Here is a 16,747-nt window from a genome sequence, read left to right on the forward strand (position 1 = left end):
CATTAGACAGAACTGGAGAAAAAGCATGGTCTAGGCCAGGCAGGCTGATATGCTGAAAAACAATGTCGAGTAAATTATTTAGCCTCACTATGCCATCTTTTGCTTTTCAATACTATTCTATAGTAGCATGAAGTTTACTAGCAGCTCAGAGGAAGGAACAAGAACAGTTAAATTGCTAATGTGATGCTCAATACCAGGCACTTAATGGTAGGGGTCTTGACCTAGTCATTACACTTCGAGAAATGTAAGTGATTAAAAAGATATTTACTATGATAACATAATACTGCCTGTTCTTAGTCTTCCAGTTCTATAATCCCGATTTAAAGAACTTTAAACAAGCTGTAAATATTTATTGAACTGAGTTACACTCATTTGGATTTTGAGTGACTTGATTTTATCATTTCTGATGGCTTTTGAATATAATCATGGTTTCTAAATATGTTCAGTATTAACACAACTATCTTTAAAAAGGTATTTTATTTTATTATTTTTTAATTTTTTTTAACGTTTATTTATTTTTGAGACAGAGAGAGACAGAGCATGAACGGGGGAGGGGCAGAGAGAGAGGGAGACACAGAATCGGAAGCAGTCTCCAGGCCCTGAGCCGTCAGCCCAGAGCCTGACGTGGGGCTCGAACTCACGGGCCACGAGATCGTGACCTGAGCTGAAGTCCGTCGCTTCACCGGCTGAACCAACCAGGTACCCCGGATATGTTCAGCTCAGTCTAAGTTTAGCTGTGGTTCCCAGCTGGCCATTCTCTCAGGCATCTGTAGCCCATGTATGTGAGCAAGACAACCATGTCAGGGAATTAACTTGGATTTACCAGTGGTAAGACGTTAAGAGCTAGTAGGGCACAAAGCAATTCATTTTCTTTTAGATTGTAGAATTATCTGTTTCTAGCAGCCTTATCCAGAAATTCTGATTTAGCATCCCCAGAAGAGAAAGTGCCACAGAGGAAACTCACATCAGTGCATTCAGGGTCTCAAATGGCTAAGAGATGTACCTGGGCAGAACTTTTCAAAAGTCAGAGTATTGAAAGAAGGTCAGTTTGGAGGCTTACTGCAAAAGAAATGCAAACTCTTTGCTTGGTGGCTGTCCCCTTCCCCCACACTCCAGGGCTGAGGTTAATAATCACATTAATAATCACAAAGTGCAAGTATTTGCTTTAGGATGTTCTTCCAGAGATATGCAAATAGCTTTAGTTGATCACTTCTTCAAAGCACCCTGGAAATCTCATTAAGAGGAACTAATCCTAAATTCAGTTTGGTGTTCTTACTGTAATAAGTTTGTGGAAAAACCAACAAAAACACATGGGTATGGAGACGAGCAACCATAACTAAGGGGTTAAAAATGGAGGCTCCCAAGGAATGATTGTTCACAGTTTTTTGGAAGTATCTCCATGTATCTCATATTTGGCTTTGCTGTGGACCAATGGCCCTATAGTGAAGTGTGACTTTCCATGGAGAGTGGAAGGAGCGGAGGCCTAAGCATCAGAAAGCCTGGCTTCCAGTCCTGGCTCTTCCAGCCTGGACAGACATAACTTGTCACAAGTTAATATTAATCACAAATATGGAGAGTGGCACCTATCAACTGTTGACCTTGATCTGGCAAGCCCCTTCACTCTGAGTCCTTCAGTTTCTTCATAAGGATAGTATTATTATCTACCCCTGAGATAGGGAGGAATGAAATAAATGTAGTATCATTTTGAAAAACAAAAGCAATAATGTGAATAGAATCTATCTATCCAACTAACTACCTACTTACCTACCTACCTAATCTATCTCCATCCTGTACCATAAACACGAGAATTAATAATATGGCTGTGATGGGGATCTACTGTTTTTAGCTTGGAAAAGTAGAAAATGACTTAGTTGATTTCAAATAAATTTTTAATTAAGTTATAATTGTCTTAAGGCAATAAAAAGATTTAGGTAGGTGGGTATAAGAATTGTTAATTTAAAAGCTTTCGTTAAGCAACTTGTAAGAACCTATTGCACACGAATGCAACAAGCGATCCAAAAATAGAATGGTTTTTGTTATGTGCTGTCTGAAGAGAAAGGGTGAGGCTAGCTGGTGTCTTGCAGACATAAGAATTACTAAATATGGGACATTTTAACTTTCCTTGGAGGAGCCATCAAGTAAACAGACAGGTGGACGGTAGACAGAGTGACCATCCGATTTGCTATCCACACCAGCCTTTACTTTTAATAACCACATGCGAAGTAACCGCTTGAGCTAAAGCCGACCCTAAGCTAGCCTTTCCTTTTAAGAGTAAAACGGGACACAGGACAGCAGGCATAAACCAGGACTGTTCTGGTAAATCAAGACCCATGTCGCTTACAGACACCCCTCCCCCCCAGGTGAGTAATGTCAGAATAAAATCATTAACAGCAAGATTCTGAAATGTAGCCAGACTTCTGTGCTGAGGTCGGTTGCATCACGGTGGGACTGAAGCAAAGTGGAAGAGGGGCAGATTGCGGAAGCCCCGGGAGGCTATTGTGTGGTGAGCAGAAGGGGGCAACTTCAGGCGAGAGGGACAGGAGAAAGGCTCCCAGGCTTCTCTGAAGCGAAGTATCAAACACGTGCCTGAGCGGTTGTCTGCTGAGAAGTCACTGTACCAGACACGCCAGCCTGGTGTGTCAAGCGGAGAGATGAGGGACTGTGAACAAAAGCTGCGGGCCAGTGAATGTCAAGTCTACCAAATAGAGTTGCAAACAGCTCCTGGGTCTGCAAGCAAAGGCTACAGACATAAATCAAAGAGCAATCTTCCAGCGTCAGCAGCGTGGGAAGGACTGGCTGCTCGTCACGCTTCAGTGTCCTCCTCCAGGGTCTCGCCCGTAGAGAGTAATTACAGTTAGTGGTGTGGTCTAAGACTTACGATGGCCAGGGTAGACCTTGTGGATGAGGCGAAAGGAGAGGACGATGCACCCCCATGTTACAGACACGATTTACCTCTCCCCATTGGTATTCATTCTCACAATCGTGGAGAACCACTTAAAAATAGTTTCCCTTTGAGGTCTTGCTTCTCAGGATTTAGATAACATGCCTTGCTTATTTCCTCATCTCCAGCACCTGTTTATGAAAGTGTATTGCAGCCTTATATTTCTGCCGGGGAAGAAGCCTAAAGAGATTTGACTCCAGGGGTTCCCAGGGAGAAAACAACGTTCACAGTCATCGCATATTATTAGGATGGCTCTAAATTCTAAATGATGTAACCAGGAAGCATTTGAAGGCGTCCGGTGGGGAGGGCAAGGGGTTGTCCACTCCCGGGAAAGATTCTCCAACATTTAGCAAGCGAAGTCAAAAGCAGGAGCTCACCAGCAGCTCTGTCCTGGTCTTCAGATGTGTGAAGTCCTGGGCCGGGAAGGTCACCCAGTGGTGGGTATGGCCTTCCTCCCATGGCTAGACAGTTGGCTTCAAAACTCGAGTGCCATTGGCTCTTTTGATGTATCTGACACAGACTTTAGGGTGCCAATTCCAATAAAGGGTTCTTTTTTGCAATTTCCTTAGTTATGAAAGAATTGTAAAGCTTTCCATGTGAGGACAAGAATCACAAAGTAGATATTTATATGCCCTTTACTTGCTTTTTGGCTTTAAAAACAACAACAACAACATATAATTGCCCCTAAAAGAAATGGTGTCTAAATATTGGTATTGGTTTTACGTTTTGCAAGAACACGACCTGAATGGGCCTCACCCTCTCTTTCATGGATGGTAAATCCAGTGTGTTAGTATATTATGCATCGGTTTATAAAATTCTGTATTACCAATTCACAAACGAATCCTGGAAGTTGCATTATTCACCGAGCCTTCTGATATAATGACTACATTTAAAGAGTCGTGTGATCGTATTAATATTTTTAGCTAAATAGCAGTAGGCATAGAAGCCAATACATTGTTATTACCATGCTATTAATTCAGCCTTGGAACAAAGAAGAAATCCCAGTATTCGTTCACAGTTGCCTTTCAGCATAGCTTTCCTCAGTAAATACATAAGGGTTTAAAAAATCAACTACTTTTGGGAAGCCTGGGTGGCTCAGTTCATTAAGTATCTGACTTCGGCTCAGGTCATGATCTCACAGGTCGTGAGTTTGAGCCCTGTGTCGGGCTCTATGATGACAGCGCAGAGCCTAGAGCCTGCTTCAGATTCTCTGTCTCCCCCCCTCTCTCTCTGCCCCTCCCCTGCTAGTGCTCTGTCTGTCTCAAAAATAAAACATTAAAAACATTTTTTTTTTAATTAACTATTTTCTAAGTTCCGGCAAAGCCATTTATTGTGGAGAAGGAGCAATTTCTGAGGCCAGATTAACCTCATGATATTTTCCTTCTCATTCTGATACAAAAGTAAATCAGTACTCTACTGTTTCAATTTCTAAATCATGCTATTTCCAGGAAAGAGGATCTTCTTGATTACTGTTCAATCCCCTTTGCCAAATAATTATACAAACGTATGTAATTTTCTATTTTTCACAAGAGTAATAGTGGTATTTTAAGGAAGTGGAGTTCCAGTCTTTGGTGGTACTGAGAATGCCTCCTTAACTGTGCTTGTTGGCAGTGTTCTGCCCTTCTGCTAAGACGTAGATTCTCTGGGCTTCATTTTACTCTGTTTGGATGTTCCCCATTTGCACACACTTAATTGCTTGGCAATTTGAAGTTTTAATTTTGGCTTTAGTGTCTTAGGCTTCCCTTGAAATTTTTTTGTTTTCATTTTTTATATTACATCCTTTTACTCAGAGGGAAGATTAGATGCAAGAGACAACAAGCCCCTCTAGGATCAGGAACCCAATCTTTGTTGATCCTGGGTGTTATACTAAAACGATGCAGTATTCAGGCTTCCTCAGAAACGGTGCCAAACATGTCATGGCTAGCTTCCCATGATTAGAGCATCCTAACATATTGTAGATCTGGGCTTTCCAGGGTGCAGAACCCAGGGGTGGCTCTTTGGTAAAACTGTAAATAGCAGTCAAGTGTTTAATGACATAATGTGAATTTTTATAGGTTCATCTAATTCTACAACCAGATTGCTTTCCGAACACTTGGAACAAATCTTCACTCACTCTCTGGAATTGTTCAACACGCACAGGTTAATTTCTACCTATTGATTTTCTCTATTCTGCCTCTTGAATGCTTCGAGATCTCTTGACCTACCCCCAAAATTTCTGCGACTGTCATTTTGAAAAGAATAGCTCTCCAAAAGAATGCCTGAAAGACCCATGAAGATGACGAAATGACTCTTCCCCAGTATCAGCAGGGCAATTTAACTGGACATTTTGATTCGATTTCAAGGAGGGAACAAAATCATGAACATTTAGAAGATATTTCATATATTCAACGTTCTGGATGTGAGCGCTACTCTCATAAGCATCCCCAGGGAGGCATAATATTCTCATGACTGAAAATTTCAAGTTATATGAGAATAATACAGAGTCATAACCAGAAACACCTTGGGTAACAGAAGGAGGGCAACACAGCACAGGAGGGAAGGCACTGGTCAGAAGAGCCATCTGCCAGCCAGGAATTAAGACTCCCGTCTTTGGCCTTTTGTTATTCATCTGGAAAAAACAAAGGGGGTTGGAGTCGAAGAGTCTTCCCAGTTCTCAAATTCAATGCTTCTATACCCAAGACATTATAGACATTTTTATTAACAGAAAAACTAAGTTAAAAGGGAACAACAAAAGCAAAATAAAAACATTTTCTACCTGGAAAAACTTGAGAAATGTATAATCAACATGACTCTTTCATCTAGAGATGCATCTTGATCCTTGTAATTTCTTCCCCCCCTTGTAATTATTGAAAAGTAAAAAAATAAAAAAGTAAAAAAGTAAAACTTTTAAGGATTAAATGTCCCAATTAGTTTTGTAATCATTCCTTTCTTCACCCCTAAAGTATTGCCCCATTAACAGAAAATGGTGTCAGAAGCACTTTATTGATGGAAATTCCTTCTGTGAGCTTCCAAGGGAAACAAAAAAACATCATCAATATCACCAATAAAAAACAAACAAGTTAACAAAAACTCCCGAAACAAAACAAATAAAACCACGTCTGTGTCCCCAGCACTGACCACACAGAATTAAAGTGAACCAAGCCATTTTCGCACATCACTTGGAGTGTAGATTTATTTGGATTTAAGAATCTCCTCAACAAATTACATCAACCTCACTCCATTTCCTTCCTTAATAAAAATTATGACTGGACAAACATCAGACTTTTAAAATTCTAAAAGTAATAGAAAAGTAAAAATAGATTTCCTAGGGAAATCCCTCTCCTCAACCTTGCATGGTTTTGCTGCTTCTGTGAAATCTTTCTCTTTGGAGTAACTTGGTAGCATAGATTTTGTTTTGTTTTGTTTTGTTTTGAAACAGGATTTATACAAGGGCACTGAATTAGAACTTCAGCAGATTTGTGGAGCGTGAGCTTTTACGAACAATAAGTTACCTCTGCTCTAAAAAGGAAAATGGCAAATGTAAATGAAAGCACGGGAACATTGGAAGTTCGTTTCATTATGTAATTTACGTCTTCCATTGGATAGTGCACCCTCGTTTAAAAATAAAACAAGAGAACAGAATGGCATGAGCACTCGAAAATCATCTGCAGCACTTTGAAGGGTTAAACCTGCTTAACCCATTCTTAGAGAATGGCACCAAAGAGTACAGCTCACCCCTTAAGCGTGGCTCGTTCTAAACCTGCGGTATCCTCAGCTTTTCAGAGCAGTCATGCACTCTATTTCCGCCCCCCTCCCACCCAGTTAATAGGATCCATTCATAGCTACTCACTACTGCAGGATTTGACCTGAGAAATGCTAGGATTTATTAACTCAGCAGTTGTTTTGAAAAGTCCTTACGTAATCTTTGCCCTTGTCCAGCAAGGGCACTGCTAGTCTCGAGTTCTCAGATGCAGCTGGTGAGGTTCTCGGCCAAGTTCTTCAGATGCAGGAATTTCTGCAGGACAACCTACTTTGACATGGCATTTACAAATCTTTAAACCAGGCTTCCTGGATCTAGGAAATGTTATTCCTGACTCCTTCGACCCAGATGCTGGCTAAAATTTAGTTTTTATAATCTGTAGGTAATCACTCGTTCTTTCCTCCTTCCTTCTTCCTAGGAGCTGGCATGGTGGTTAAATTTTTCTAAAACAGTCATATTAAGATGTTCAAAAACCCACTGCTGAGTCTCAGATAGAGGGTCACATCTGGCCATGAAAATCTTCTTCTCTGCGGGGTTGCAGTCCACACAGCTGTTGCTCACAGGATGGAATAATGTTCTGTCCTGGAGGGGTCAGAAAGAAAAGAAAGGACTGACATGATATACGGCGAATGACTGGAGTCCAAAATACAGACAGGAAGTAAACATATCCGGGTTTACATTTCAGTATATACCCAGAGTGTGAAAAATAGGCCATTTCCCAAATTAAACAATAACAGGTTGGAGAGCTGCATGGAAAACAGTTTCCCAGCGCCCATTGGCAGTACATTGGGACGGCCAGAAACAGAGGTTCAATCAGAAACAGAGAATTCGTTCCTTCACCGATTCTTTTAAAAAGTGATCCATCCATTTTCTACTCTATAGTGAGTGCTTTGCTACATGCTTGGGTTTTAAAGATGCTAAGTATATGAGGTTGCTTGTCGAGTAGCTAATAATCTAGCTATTTGGGGAGAGGCACACAGACAAAAATGGTAATTTAGTCCATAGCAAACAACAACAGTAGCACACACACACACACATATACACACACACACACACGGCCAGGAGAGTCATAATCTTCCCTCCCTTTGTATTGAGCCTCTAATGGGAAAGAGAAATTTGAAAGAAACAGACACCAAACAAGCTAGGTGCTCTGTTGCCCTCTTCAGAAGATATGGGGATGGAGATACCTGATGCACAGGCAGAATCTCAATGTACAAACTCAAATTTATTAGCTCCGGAGCTTAGTACCTTCAACCCCTCTTTCTGCCATCACAGCTCTTCCTGTGATGCAATTCTCATTGCTTTCTGTAAAAGGGAAGAGGCAGCCTTCACTTCTTTTTTAGAGTTGCTAAGTACATGATAAAGATAACAGCTCTGTGAGAGACAGTTACCATGAGGATGCAAAGTTTAAGTGGTGAACAAGCCCACTATCTGAACAGGCTCTACTAACACACAGGTCTTTTTTTTTTTTTTTTTTTTTTTTTTAAAGTAATCTCTATGGCCAGTGTGGGATTCAAACTCATGACCCCTAGATCAAGAGTCACATGCTCTTCAAAGTGAGCCAACCAGGAGCCCCAACACACACCTCTTTTCATTGTTCAAGTAGGGACAAGGAAGTTAAAGCAAAGAGAAAAAAAGATCTTTCCTTAACCACGAATAAAACTTTTTGTCTCTTACAGTGTCTATGGAAAAAAAAAGCCAAGAACATGTAAAAGCATCCTCAAATCACTGCTTAAATGTCAGGATCAAATGCTGTTTTTTTTAGGAAATGTCCAGGGGTTCTGATTATTTTCTTTAGCTGTGGAATATTGGACTCCCAATGCGTTTAGAGTTAAAGAGTTTCTCAGGCAACCTGTGTCAATATTCCCAGGTTGCTTCTGGATGTTGAGACTCCATTAACCAATATTTAATGTCCTTTTAGGATCCGGATGTTTGCACAGTTAGGCACTGTGTGAAGGGAGAATAAGGAAGGAGAAAGGCAGTGCCTGCAATTTAGTGCTTGTTTCTATTTAGTGCAAGCAAAGAGCTCTGCCTAATACAAAGCCTCACTGTTCTGTTTTCTTAAGTTTCCTGGGTTTATTCGTGGATTTTACTTTCCTTCCACAAAGAGGGCTCCTGAGGCGTCCTCCATTTTCTTCACCTGAGGCTTTTGCTAACGCAACTGCTGTTTGACAAGGAGGGGAAACTCTGAGGAACTCTGTCCCACTCTGGGTGGAGGGGGCAGATTCTAGTGGGGAGGCGGCCCTGTAGCTCACCCTACGCATCCTTCTCTTTTGGGGCAAAGCTTATGATTAGAGACCCCTTCTCTCAGCTGCAGTGCGCCCTTCCCTCTTGCTTCCTGGCATCTCTCACACTCAGTCTCCTGCCCCCTTCTACCAGTGTTTAGCTACATGGGCCTAAGGAAAAACTGGAATCAGTTTTTGAAAGAGCCTTCTTAAGCTGTTAAGTTCCTGAACATTCTATGTGACCTACTAAATTCTAATTCATTCTGTTCCCCGTACATGTACTTCTTTCTTCTCCTTACTTATCTGTGTTTCCTTCTATTGTTCCCTTTGTCAATAGCTCAAGTGGGGACCTTTATATGCTCACAGTTTCTCCCCCAAAGCACGTATTTCTATGAAAGCTAAAAAAAATGAGAAAAGAAAGGAGCAGAATACGTTCCTATTCTCTTTCCTTTGCCAGCTTGTGTACTCAGTCCGGATGCAAAAGCCAATCCTGATTTTCTAAACAGTATTTGCTGAGCTATAAGGTGATCGTATTTCTCCCAATCTCAAATTGGAACACATTCTCTGACAGATACAGGTATATGCATGGGGACAGTCAGACAGGCTATGCAAATTCAGCACAACCCTGAAAATCTGTTATTGTACTTCATGTTCAAATAAAAGTTGAAAAGTTGAATTCCCTAAATCCATCTATGGCTGAGAAGCTTCAGCAGTGAAATGAGAGGGTAGATAAGATTAATCTGTAAGGCCTCTCCTGGCCATAAAATTGAATGAACATTTTATTCCAAAGTTCACTGGTGACAGAGACAAATGCTGGGGCAGCAAAGTAGAAACTATCAACAATACTGAGTTGATTGATAGATTGATCATTCTCTGGTTATAGACTGAGCTCTGTTCACCCTTGTCTTTGGAGTATCTGATAGGTCCCAGAGGCGAGGCTTCTGGAGGCCTTGCCAGCCTCTCCAGAGCCTGCTTCTTCCACTTTTGACCTTGGGGGCTGTGTACATTGCCATCTTTCTACATCCTACCGAGCTTTTGGATTATGAAATGTCTCTGCTGATGGTTTTCTTGGCTGGAATTAAGTCAGTGGAATGAGTAATCGTTTGTCAATATGGTCTCTTGTTCTATGACAGCCCTTTGCCCTCCTACCCTTCATCTCATGATAAAAGATGGTCGTAACAGGTTGAATACAATGTTTTTTCTTTGGAATAGACTTCGGAATGCTTTGGCAAGTCTGCTGTTCCAAAACCCCCTTAACGGGTGCTTTTAACCGGACTGCTCATTGTTCAGTCCTGACCGGGAAGCACAGCATATGTTCTGGCTGTTCAAAGTGCAATACGGCAAACTATGTCTCTGGTACCTCTCCCACCTTCCCTGCCTGCTTCCTCCCTTGTTTTTCTTGGGCTCCTTTTATATCTTTTCAAAAAATGTTTATTTATATTTATTTGTGAGAGAGAGAGAGAGAGGGAGGGAGGGAGGGAGGGAGACAGAGAATTGCAAGCAGGCTTTATGTTGTCTGCACCAGAGCCTGATATGGGGCTTGAACCCACAAACCATGAGATAGTGACCTGAGCTGAGATCAAGAGCTGGATGCTTAACCGACTAAGCCACTCAGGTGCCCCTCCTATTTTGTTTTTGCCTAGGAAAATTAGAAACCCTTGAGCAAGCAATGAAAAATTTCACATCCAGGGTTATGGAATTGCCCTTCATAATCAAATCAGGTCAGACTAAATATCCAGTTCTGGCCATTCAGCTCATGCTGTGAAAGGTGTAAGTGGGCCTTTTCAGGTAGCTCATTGAAAGGGACACCTCTCCAAAGCAGGCCTGTGATCTGATTGGCATCTGTGTGACACTCATAGACCAGCATTAAATTTGATTAGATGTCGCGCTTCGACAGGGTTGGAACTTTGAAGGAATGAGTACGTTGTAGAAAGCATTCCATGTTGTGTTCAAGGTAGTAAAAGAACAAAACACCAGAGATGCAAAGACAATAAAAGAAGCGTGTGAGTTCACAATGTTTGGAAAGATGATTCTGAGGATAAAACTCCCACATAGTAGAAGGCAGCCTAGTACTGGCTATAGGGCTGGGATTTTGCTCTGCAGGGAATTTGGATCAAATTCCAGGCATGCCACGTACTTGTGTGACCTTGGACAGTATTTAATTCTCATAACCCCAGGTTCCTCATCTGTAAAATATAGATAATACTATATCCTTTGCAAGTTCGTTGTAAGGATAAAATGAGTTAATATATGTAAAATTGCTGGCACAATGTCCTAAATATAATAAGCGATTCCACTCCGCATCTTCCCTTAATTTATTTTTAGCCAGGGAGCATCCCCAATTCTAAAAATCAGAATGTACAAACCATCTGGCCCAAGACCAGCTATTCAAGAACAAATTGCATTTTCTGAAATCCTGGCAAAGTAGAATTTGCAAAAATCAGCACCTTCCCCAACCAGTTATCCAAATTGTTATACCAGCACCTTCCAATTTAAACAAAAGGACTTATGGGGGTGCCTGGGTGGCTCGGTTGGTTAAGTGTCTGACTTCAGCTCGGGTCATGATCTCACTGTCCTTGAGTTCGAACTCCCTGTCAGGCTCTGTGCTGACAGCCTGCTTCAGATTCTGTATCTTCCTCTCTCTCTGCCTTTCCTCCTCCACTTGTGCTCTGTCTCTCCCTCTCTCAAAAATAAATAAACAAACATAAAAAAATGTAAAAAAAAGGATTTATGGAACAAAGGTTTTATGTCCAAAAGGATTTATGGAACATGGCTCTGGAATGAGCCCTTCTTTGTAACTATGATCAGAGTTTGTATATGATTCATATGTTTCAGCCCTTTGTCTGAAATATAACACTGTTCAGGACAGCTTTCAAGAAGTATTTATTAAATATCTTTTGTTTTCTGGTATGTGTTAGGAGATAGGCTTAGAAAGATAATCTCAGATGTATCTCGTGACCTAAGAAGTGGGGGAGACCAACAGGTAAACAAGAAATTTACGAAGTAAGAAAGTGCCAGAGAGATTGCAGATGGGGGAGAGTAAGACGTATTCGGGTATTTCAGACGTAGAGAAGAACTTGAGCACAGAGATGTGATAGCATGCGCATTTATGCATTCAATTTATTCAACAAAAATTTATTTGGGACCTACTATTATCAGGCACTATTTCAGGTGTCTAAGATGTATCCATGAACTTAGCAAGACAAAAATCCCTGCCCTCTTGGATCTTACATGCTGGAGGCAGGGTGGAGGTGAGTCACTGGGGGCACAGGCAATAAACAATGAGTGTAACAGGTAAAACATACAGTCAGTGTGCAAACTGAAATAGGGCAGCAAAAGGACACCTCATCGAGAAGGTGACCTTCATGTAATCTTGCAGAAGGTGAGGGAATTAGCCGTGCCAATATCTGGGGGAAGAGAGTTCCAGACAGAGAGAATAGTCAGTGGAAAGGTGCTAAGCAGGATTGCACCGTGGTGGGTTAGAGGAGCTGTGAGGGAGTGGGCGGAGTTGGGGGGGGCAGGGAGTAGGACGAGATGAGATCAGAGGTAATGGAGAGCTAGATTATATGCTGGGGACCAGCAAGTGATTTGGTGAATTCCAGATGATTATATCCAAGAGATATCATGCAGAGACTGGGGTGCATTGCTAAGGCTTGATTTTTCATGCAAGTATTTGCGTGGGGAGGGGTGTATTAAACCCATTGGAGGATTTAATACAGTGAGCCACAGGATCCATATTTTGGGTAGTAACAGAGAAGAGGGTGGAGTTGGGGTAGGGTGGCACTGGACTCTGGACGAGAGAATAGTCAGAGGCTACTGCAGTCATCCAGATTTAAGCCGGCAAAAGCAAAACCAAAACCAAAAGCAATGGGGGGTGAGTTGGAAGAGATGATCTATTTGAGAAGTAAATGTCTAGAACATTCTGATTAATGGACTGTGGGCATTGAAGTGGGGGAAGAAGAGGATGACTGGAGGAAAAGCAATGCTGAGGCAAGAAATGTCGAAAAAGGAACAGGATCACCTGGGGGGAGAGGGGATAGTGATTTTGGTTTTAGGTATAACAAGTTGGGGGCAGCTATGAAGCATCCAGGTTCAGGCGTCCAATAAGCAGGTGGCTATCAACTGGACCTGAGGACTTTTCTGTGCACAGTGGGAAAAACTGAGTTGATTCCTTCTACTGACTATTCATTTCTGGGTGACATACATTGAAAGAGAATGCTTTTGCAAGACAGAGTTCTTTCTCTCCGATGCCTTTGGTGTCTAATATGGATGTGGCTAGTTTTTAATCATAGTTTTATCCCTGACAATAATCTTTGATGGTCACTCGTCAGTGAGTTAGGTTTTCCATCTACAAAGTGAATGGTGTGGAGGGGAGAGTAGAATGAGATACGAGATAAAAATATCTGCCTTCCCACCTCTTAGCGTGGTGGAGAGGAACAAGGTTGATAGATGAATGTCCTTTGTGTTCTGGAAGAAAGACAAATTAGGCAGCTTTTTCCTGCCTATTTTTACTGTTGGCCTCTGGGAGAAGGCAAATAATACGTTGATAGGCATAACAGGGACAAAGCAGTCTTATTGTCTATCCTTTTCCATTGTTTTCTTTGACAGTTAGAATTCCTCACAGGATGAGAAAATTGGTCTTCTTGCATCAGTGGCTAATTTGGTCAATCAGAAATAATGCTTCTTAATGTCCTGACCGAGCCCTTTGGTGTGTGCACGGAGATGTCACCAGCTACAGCAAACCTTCCACTCCTACTCCTTGCTCTTCTCACTGGATTTTCCGGGCTATAGGCAAGTGATATACATGAGCATACCCTCAATTCTCCAGAGGAGCCAGAATTATTAAAAAAAATCTAATCTGATTTGTTAGATAACTGCTCTTCAAACCAATCAAAGCCTTCCTGGTCTCTTAGTTAAATCCTTAGCATGGCCGACAGGGTCTTGTATCGTCCTGTCCAGGCCAGATGTCTGGTTCTATAGATCATCATTTTTCCTCACGTTCACACCTTTCGACTGGCTTCTCTCTGTTTTCCCAAGAAAACCAAGATCTTGCCTCCCTCAGGGCCTTTGCATAAGCTGATACTGTATCCAGGGTCTTTTTCTCTGCCACTTCCTTCACTTGCCTAATTCCTACTCATCTTTTAGGTCTCCATTTAAACGTTAGTTTGTAAGAGCAGGTTTGCCTACTTCTCTGACCTGGGTAGAGCCCCGTGTTTTGTGTTCTCATATTATCCTGTAACTTAATTAATTAATTTATTTTTGTCTGCCTCCCCACTAGACTGAAAGCTCCAAGAGTAGGGAAAACCCATCTGCTCTGTATCTTGTTTCCATCTGTCCACCGCTCTTCGTCTCCCCTCGGTAAACCTGGGAATCATACGAACATAACAATAGCTGCTTTTTATTGAGTATGAATCTGTGTATCTGGCAGTGTTACGTATTCTACATAGGCTTTCTCATTTTATCTACCTTAGCCACAGAAGCAATAAGAAATAGCGAATGTGGACAAACAGGAAGCTGGGCTCATTTTTTATTTATTCAACAAATACTAATTAAGCACCAACTATATGCCAGCCAGTGTTTTAGGTACTATATGAAAGAAAGCAGAGAAACATCTCTGCTCTCATAGAATTTACATTCTAATATCTAGCCAGAGCTAAATAAATAAAATGGTACAAAACTCTATAATACAGAAATACAACTAATTAGCCCATTTCTCCCATATGTAAACTTGCTTGGAGAGCTAAGATCAAATCAGAGGTAGTTTGTTGAACACATGGTTTGTAATAGTGAACACTAATTGAACTCCTAAATGCCATGTCCTAGGTACATTTAAATTTTATTTAATCATTACAACAGGCCTTTAAGACAGATATGATTATTATCCCCTTTTTATAGATGAGGAAACAAAAATGCATAGTGAGGAAGTTTCCCAAGATCCCAGAGCCGGGACCCACCCTGGAGCCAGAACTCAAGTCTTCAATCCCACAGGACCTAGAGCCTCTGCTCTGGATCTCTAAGCTATGTTTCATCGTCCTTCTTGGCTGAGCCAACCAGCAATCCTCCACCTCTGCTCATGAGCAAATGTTATTTAAATGCTAACTGAAATGTTTACAGTTCTTATTACCTAGATTCTTTTCTGTTAGTCCAAATGTTGGCAGGCATTTAATTCAGGAAGGCTTTATCCTTATGTTAGAGCCTGGGATAGTCTGCAATGGAGCCTCTCTTGTTCTGAGTGACGAGAGAGAACGGCAGTTAAGTTCGTTAGGTAAAATGCTAACCGGTAGGGATATTGCCAAGTTACCTAGAAATGGCAAAAGATAAAAGGTCATGCCAACCAGGTGCGACGTACAAATAAAAACAAGAGTGGAAGATAACACTATCGAAAAGGCAGTTTTATTGCTATGCTGAATGTATTTCCCTCCTGGGAGTTAACCTCCATCTTGGTTGAATCCTTAATTTGAATCAAAGATCATAACTTCTTAGGGTATAGTGACTTAAGTCTCCTATTAGAAATGGGGGTATGATGGAGATAGTGGGCATATTGCTTTCAGCAAGGCATTTGAAAATCTCCTCTTTGTTTTCCTTTGGGCAAGCTGGAGAAATATGGGCTAGAAGAAATAACTATTAGGTAAATCTGTATCGGTTTGAATAACTTCATCCAAATGATGCTCATTAATGGATCAATGCCACCTCTATCTTACTATAGAAGGCTCAGTTCTTGGCCTTGGGTGTTGGGATCCACAACTCAGATGAGGGCATGAATGCGTGCAGATCTGATTCACGGATGGAATAAAACTCGTTTGACGGCTAATAAGTTAGATAGAAAAAGTTAGATAGAAAATCCAGGTTGAGGTAAATCTGGTGAGATAGAATTTCGTAGAAATAAATGGATGGCTACACAAGTATAAAAAGACACATTATACAGGTAGAAGACTGTAGAGATGTATCTCTGAGAAAAATGAGAAAAAGACGTGAGTTTTTATACTGAAAATTTATTAAAAAGCTAAATATGTAAAGTTAAGGTAGAAAATCAATAAACTAAACCTAAACTGACAAAAATATATTGCTCATAACAAAAGGGAGCTGTAGGCTTATAACAAAGCACAAGAAACAGATTGCATTTTCTTTGGTTGGGACACACCTAGACCATTGTGTTCTGATCTGGGTATCGTGATATTTTCTAGAACTATTTGGAGTATGTTAGGAGTGAGTTGAGGAAGATCCAGGAAGTTGAAGTAGATCCAAATTAAGTCATATGAAGAGTCGTGGCAGGAAATTGGCCTATTGAATCAGAAGTAAAGAGTAAAGATCAGGTAAGGATTGTTCAAATATTTGGGATCTGTATTCAGTGAAATGGATTAAATTTAATTGGTGTGTTTTCAAAGGCCAGGGAAGAACTTTTTAATTTTTTTAAAAATGTTTATTTACTTTTGAGAGAGAGAGAGGGAGCAAGTGGGGCTGGGGAAGAGAGAGAGGGAGACACAGAATCCGAAGCAGGCTCTAGGCTCTGAGCTGTCAGCACAGAGCCCCACGTGGGGCTTGAACTCCTGAGCTGTGAGATCATGACCTGAGCTGAAGTTGATGGCTTAACTGACTGAGCCACTCAGGCAGCCTTGAGGGAAGAACTTTTCAATACTTGGGACTGTCTAGAAATGAATGAGCTGAACTGGGAGTGTGTGACTGCCTGAGTATGACCACAAAGTCCAGGATTTTGTAGTGGGGCTTCATATATCATAACCAAAGTCGAATTGCATGCCTTTTAATTAAACTCTTCGTATATACTTTTCTCATTCTTGGTCCTAAATCAATACCTAACCAGAATGCTTTAAAAATAAGAACCTT

The 16,747-nt window shown here is 41.2% G+C and overlaps 1 protein-coding gene and 1 long non-coding RNA gene across 3 annotated transcripts in view; one reads left to right on the forward strand and one right to left on the reverse strand.

Moving 5' to 3' along the window:
• The first annotated feature begins 2,404 nt into the window (after positions 1-2,404).
• LOC131506864 (uncharacterized) lies at positions 2,405-6,011 on the forward strand. The gene is made up of 2 exons (XR_009259197.1): positions 2,405-2,503; positions 4,996-6,011. It is a non-coding gene; the product is annotated as an uncharacterized LOC131506864 (long non-coding RNA).
• Positions 6,012-6,085: 74 nt separating this feature from the next.
• Positions 6,086-16,747, reverse strand: part of GALNTL6 (polypeptide N-acetylgalactosaminyltransferase like 6) — a 1,200,276-nt gene continuing 1,189,614 nt past the window's right edge. The window contains exon 14 of one of the 2 annotated variants that reach the window (XM_058720897.1): positions 6,086-7,262. In XM_058720897.1, the coding sequence (XP_058576880.1) occupies positions 7,095-7,262 (168 nt within the window). In that variant the 3' untranslated portion in view covers positions 6,086-7,094. Of the gene's footprint in view, positions 7,263-15,877; positions 16,187-16,747 lie in introns of those variants that run through there. The other variant, XM_058720899.1, reaches the window with a different exon arrangement.

This window comes from Neofelis nebulosa, chromosome 3 (genome assembly GCF_028018385.1).
Source record: "Neofelis nebulosa isolate mNeoNeb1 chromosome 3, mNeoNeb1.pri, whole genome shotgun sequence".
NCBI classification, from domain to species: domain Eukaryota; kingdom Metazoa; phylum Chordata; class Mammalia; order Carnivora; family Felidae; genus Neofelis; species Neofelis nebulosa.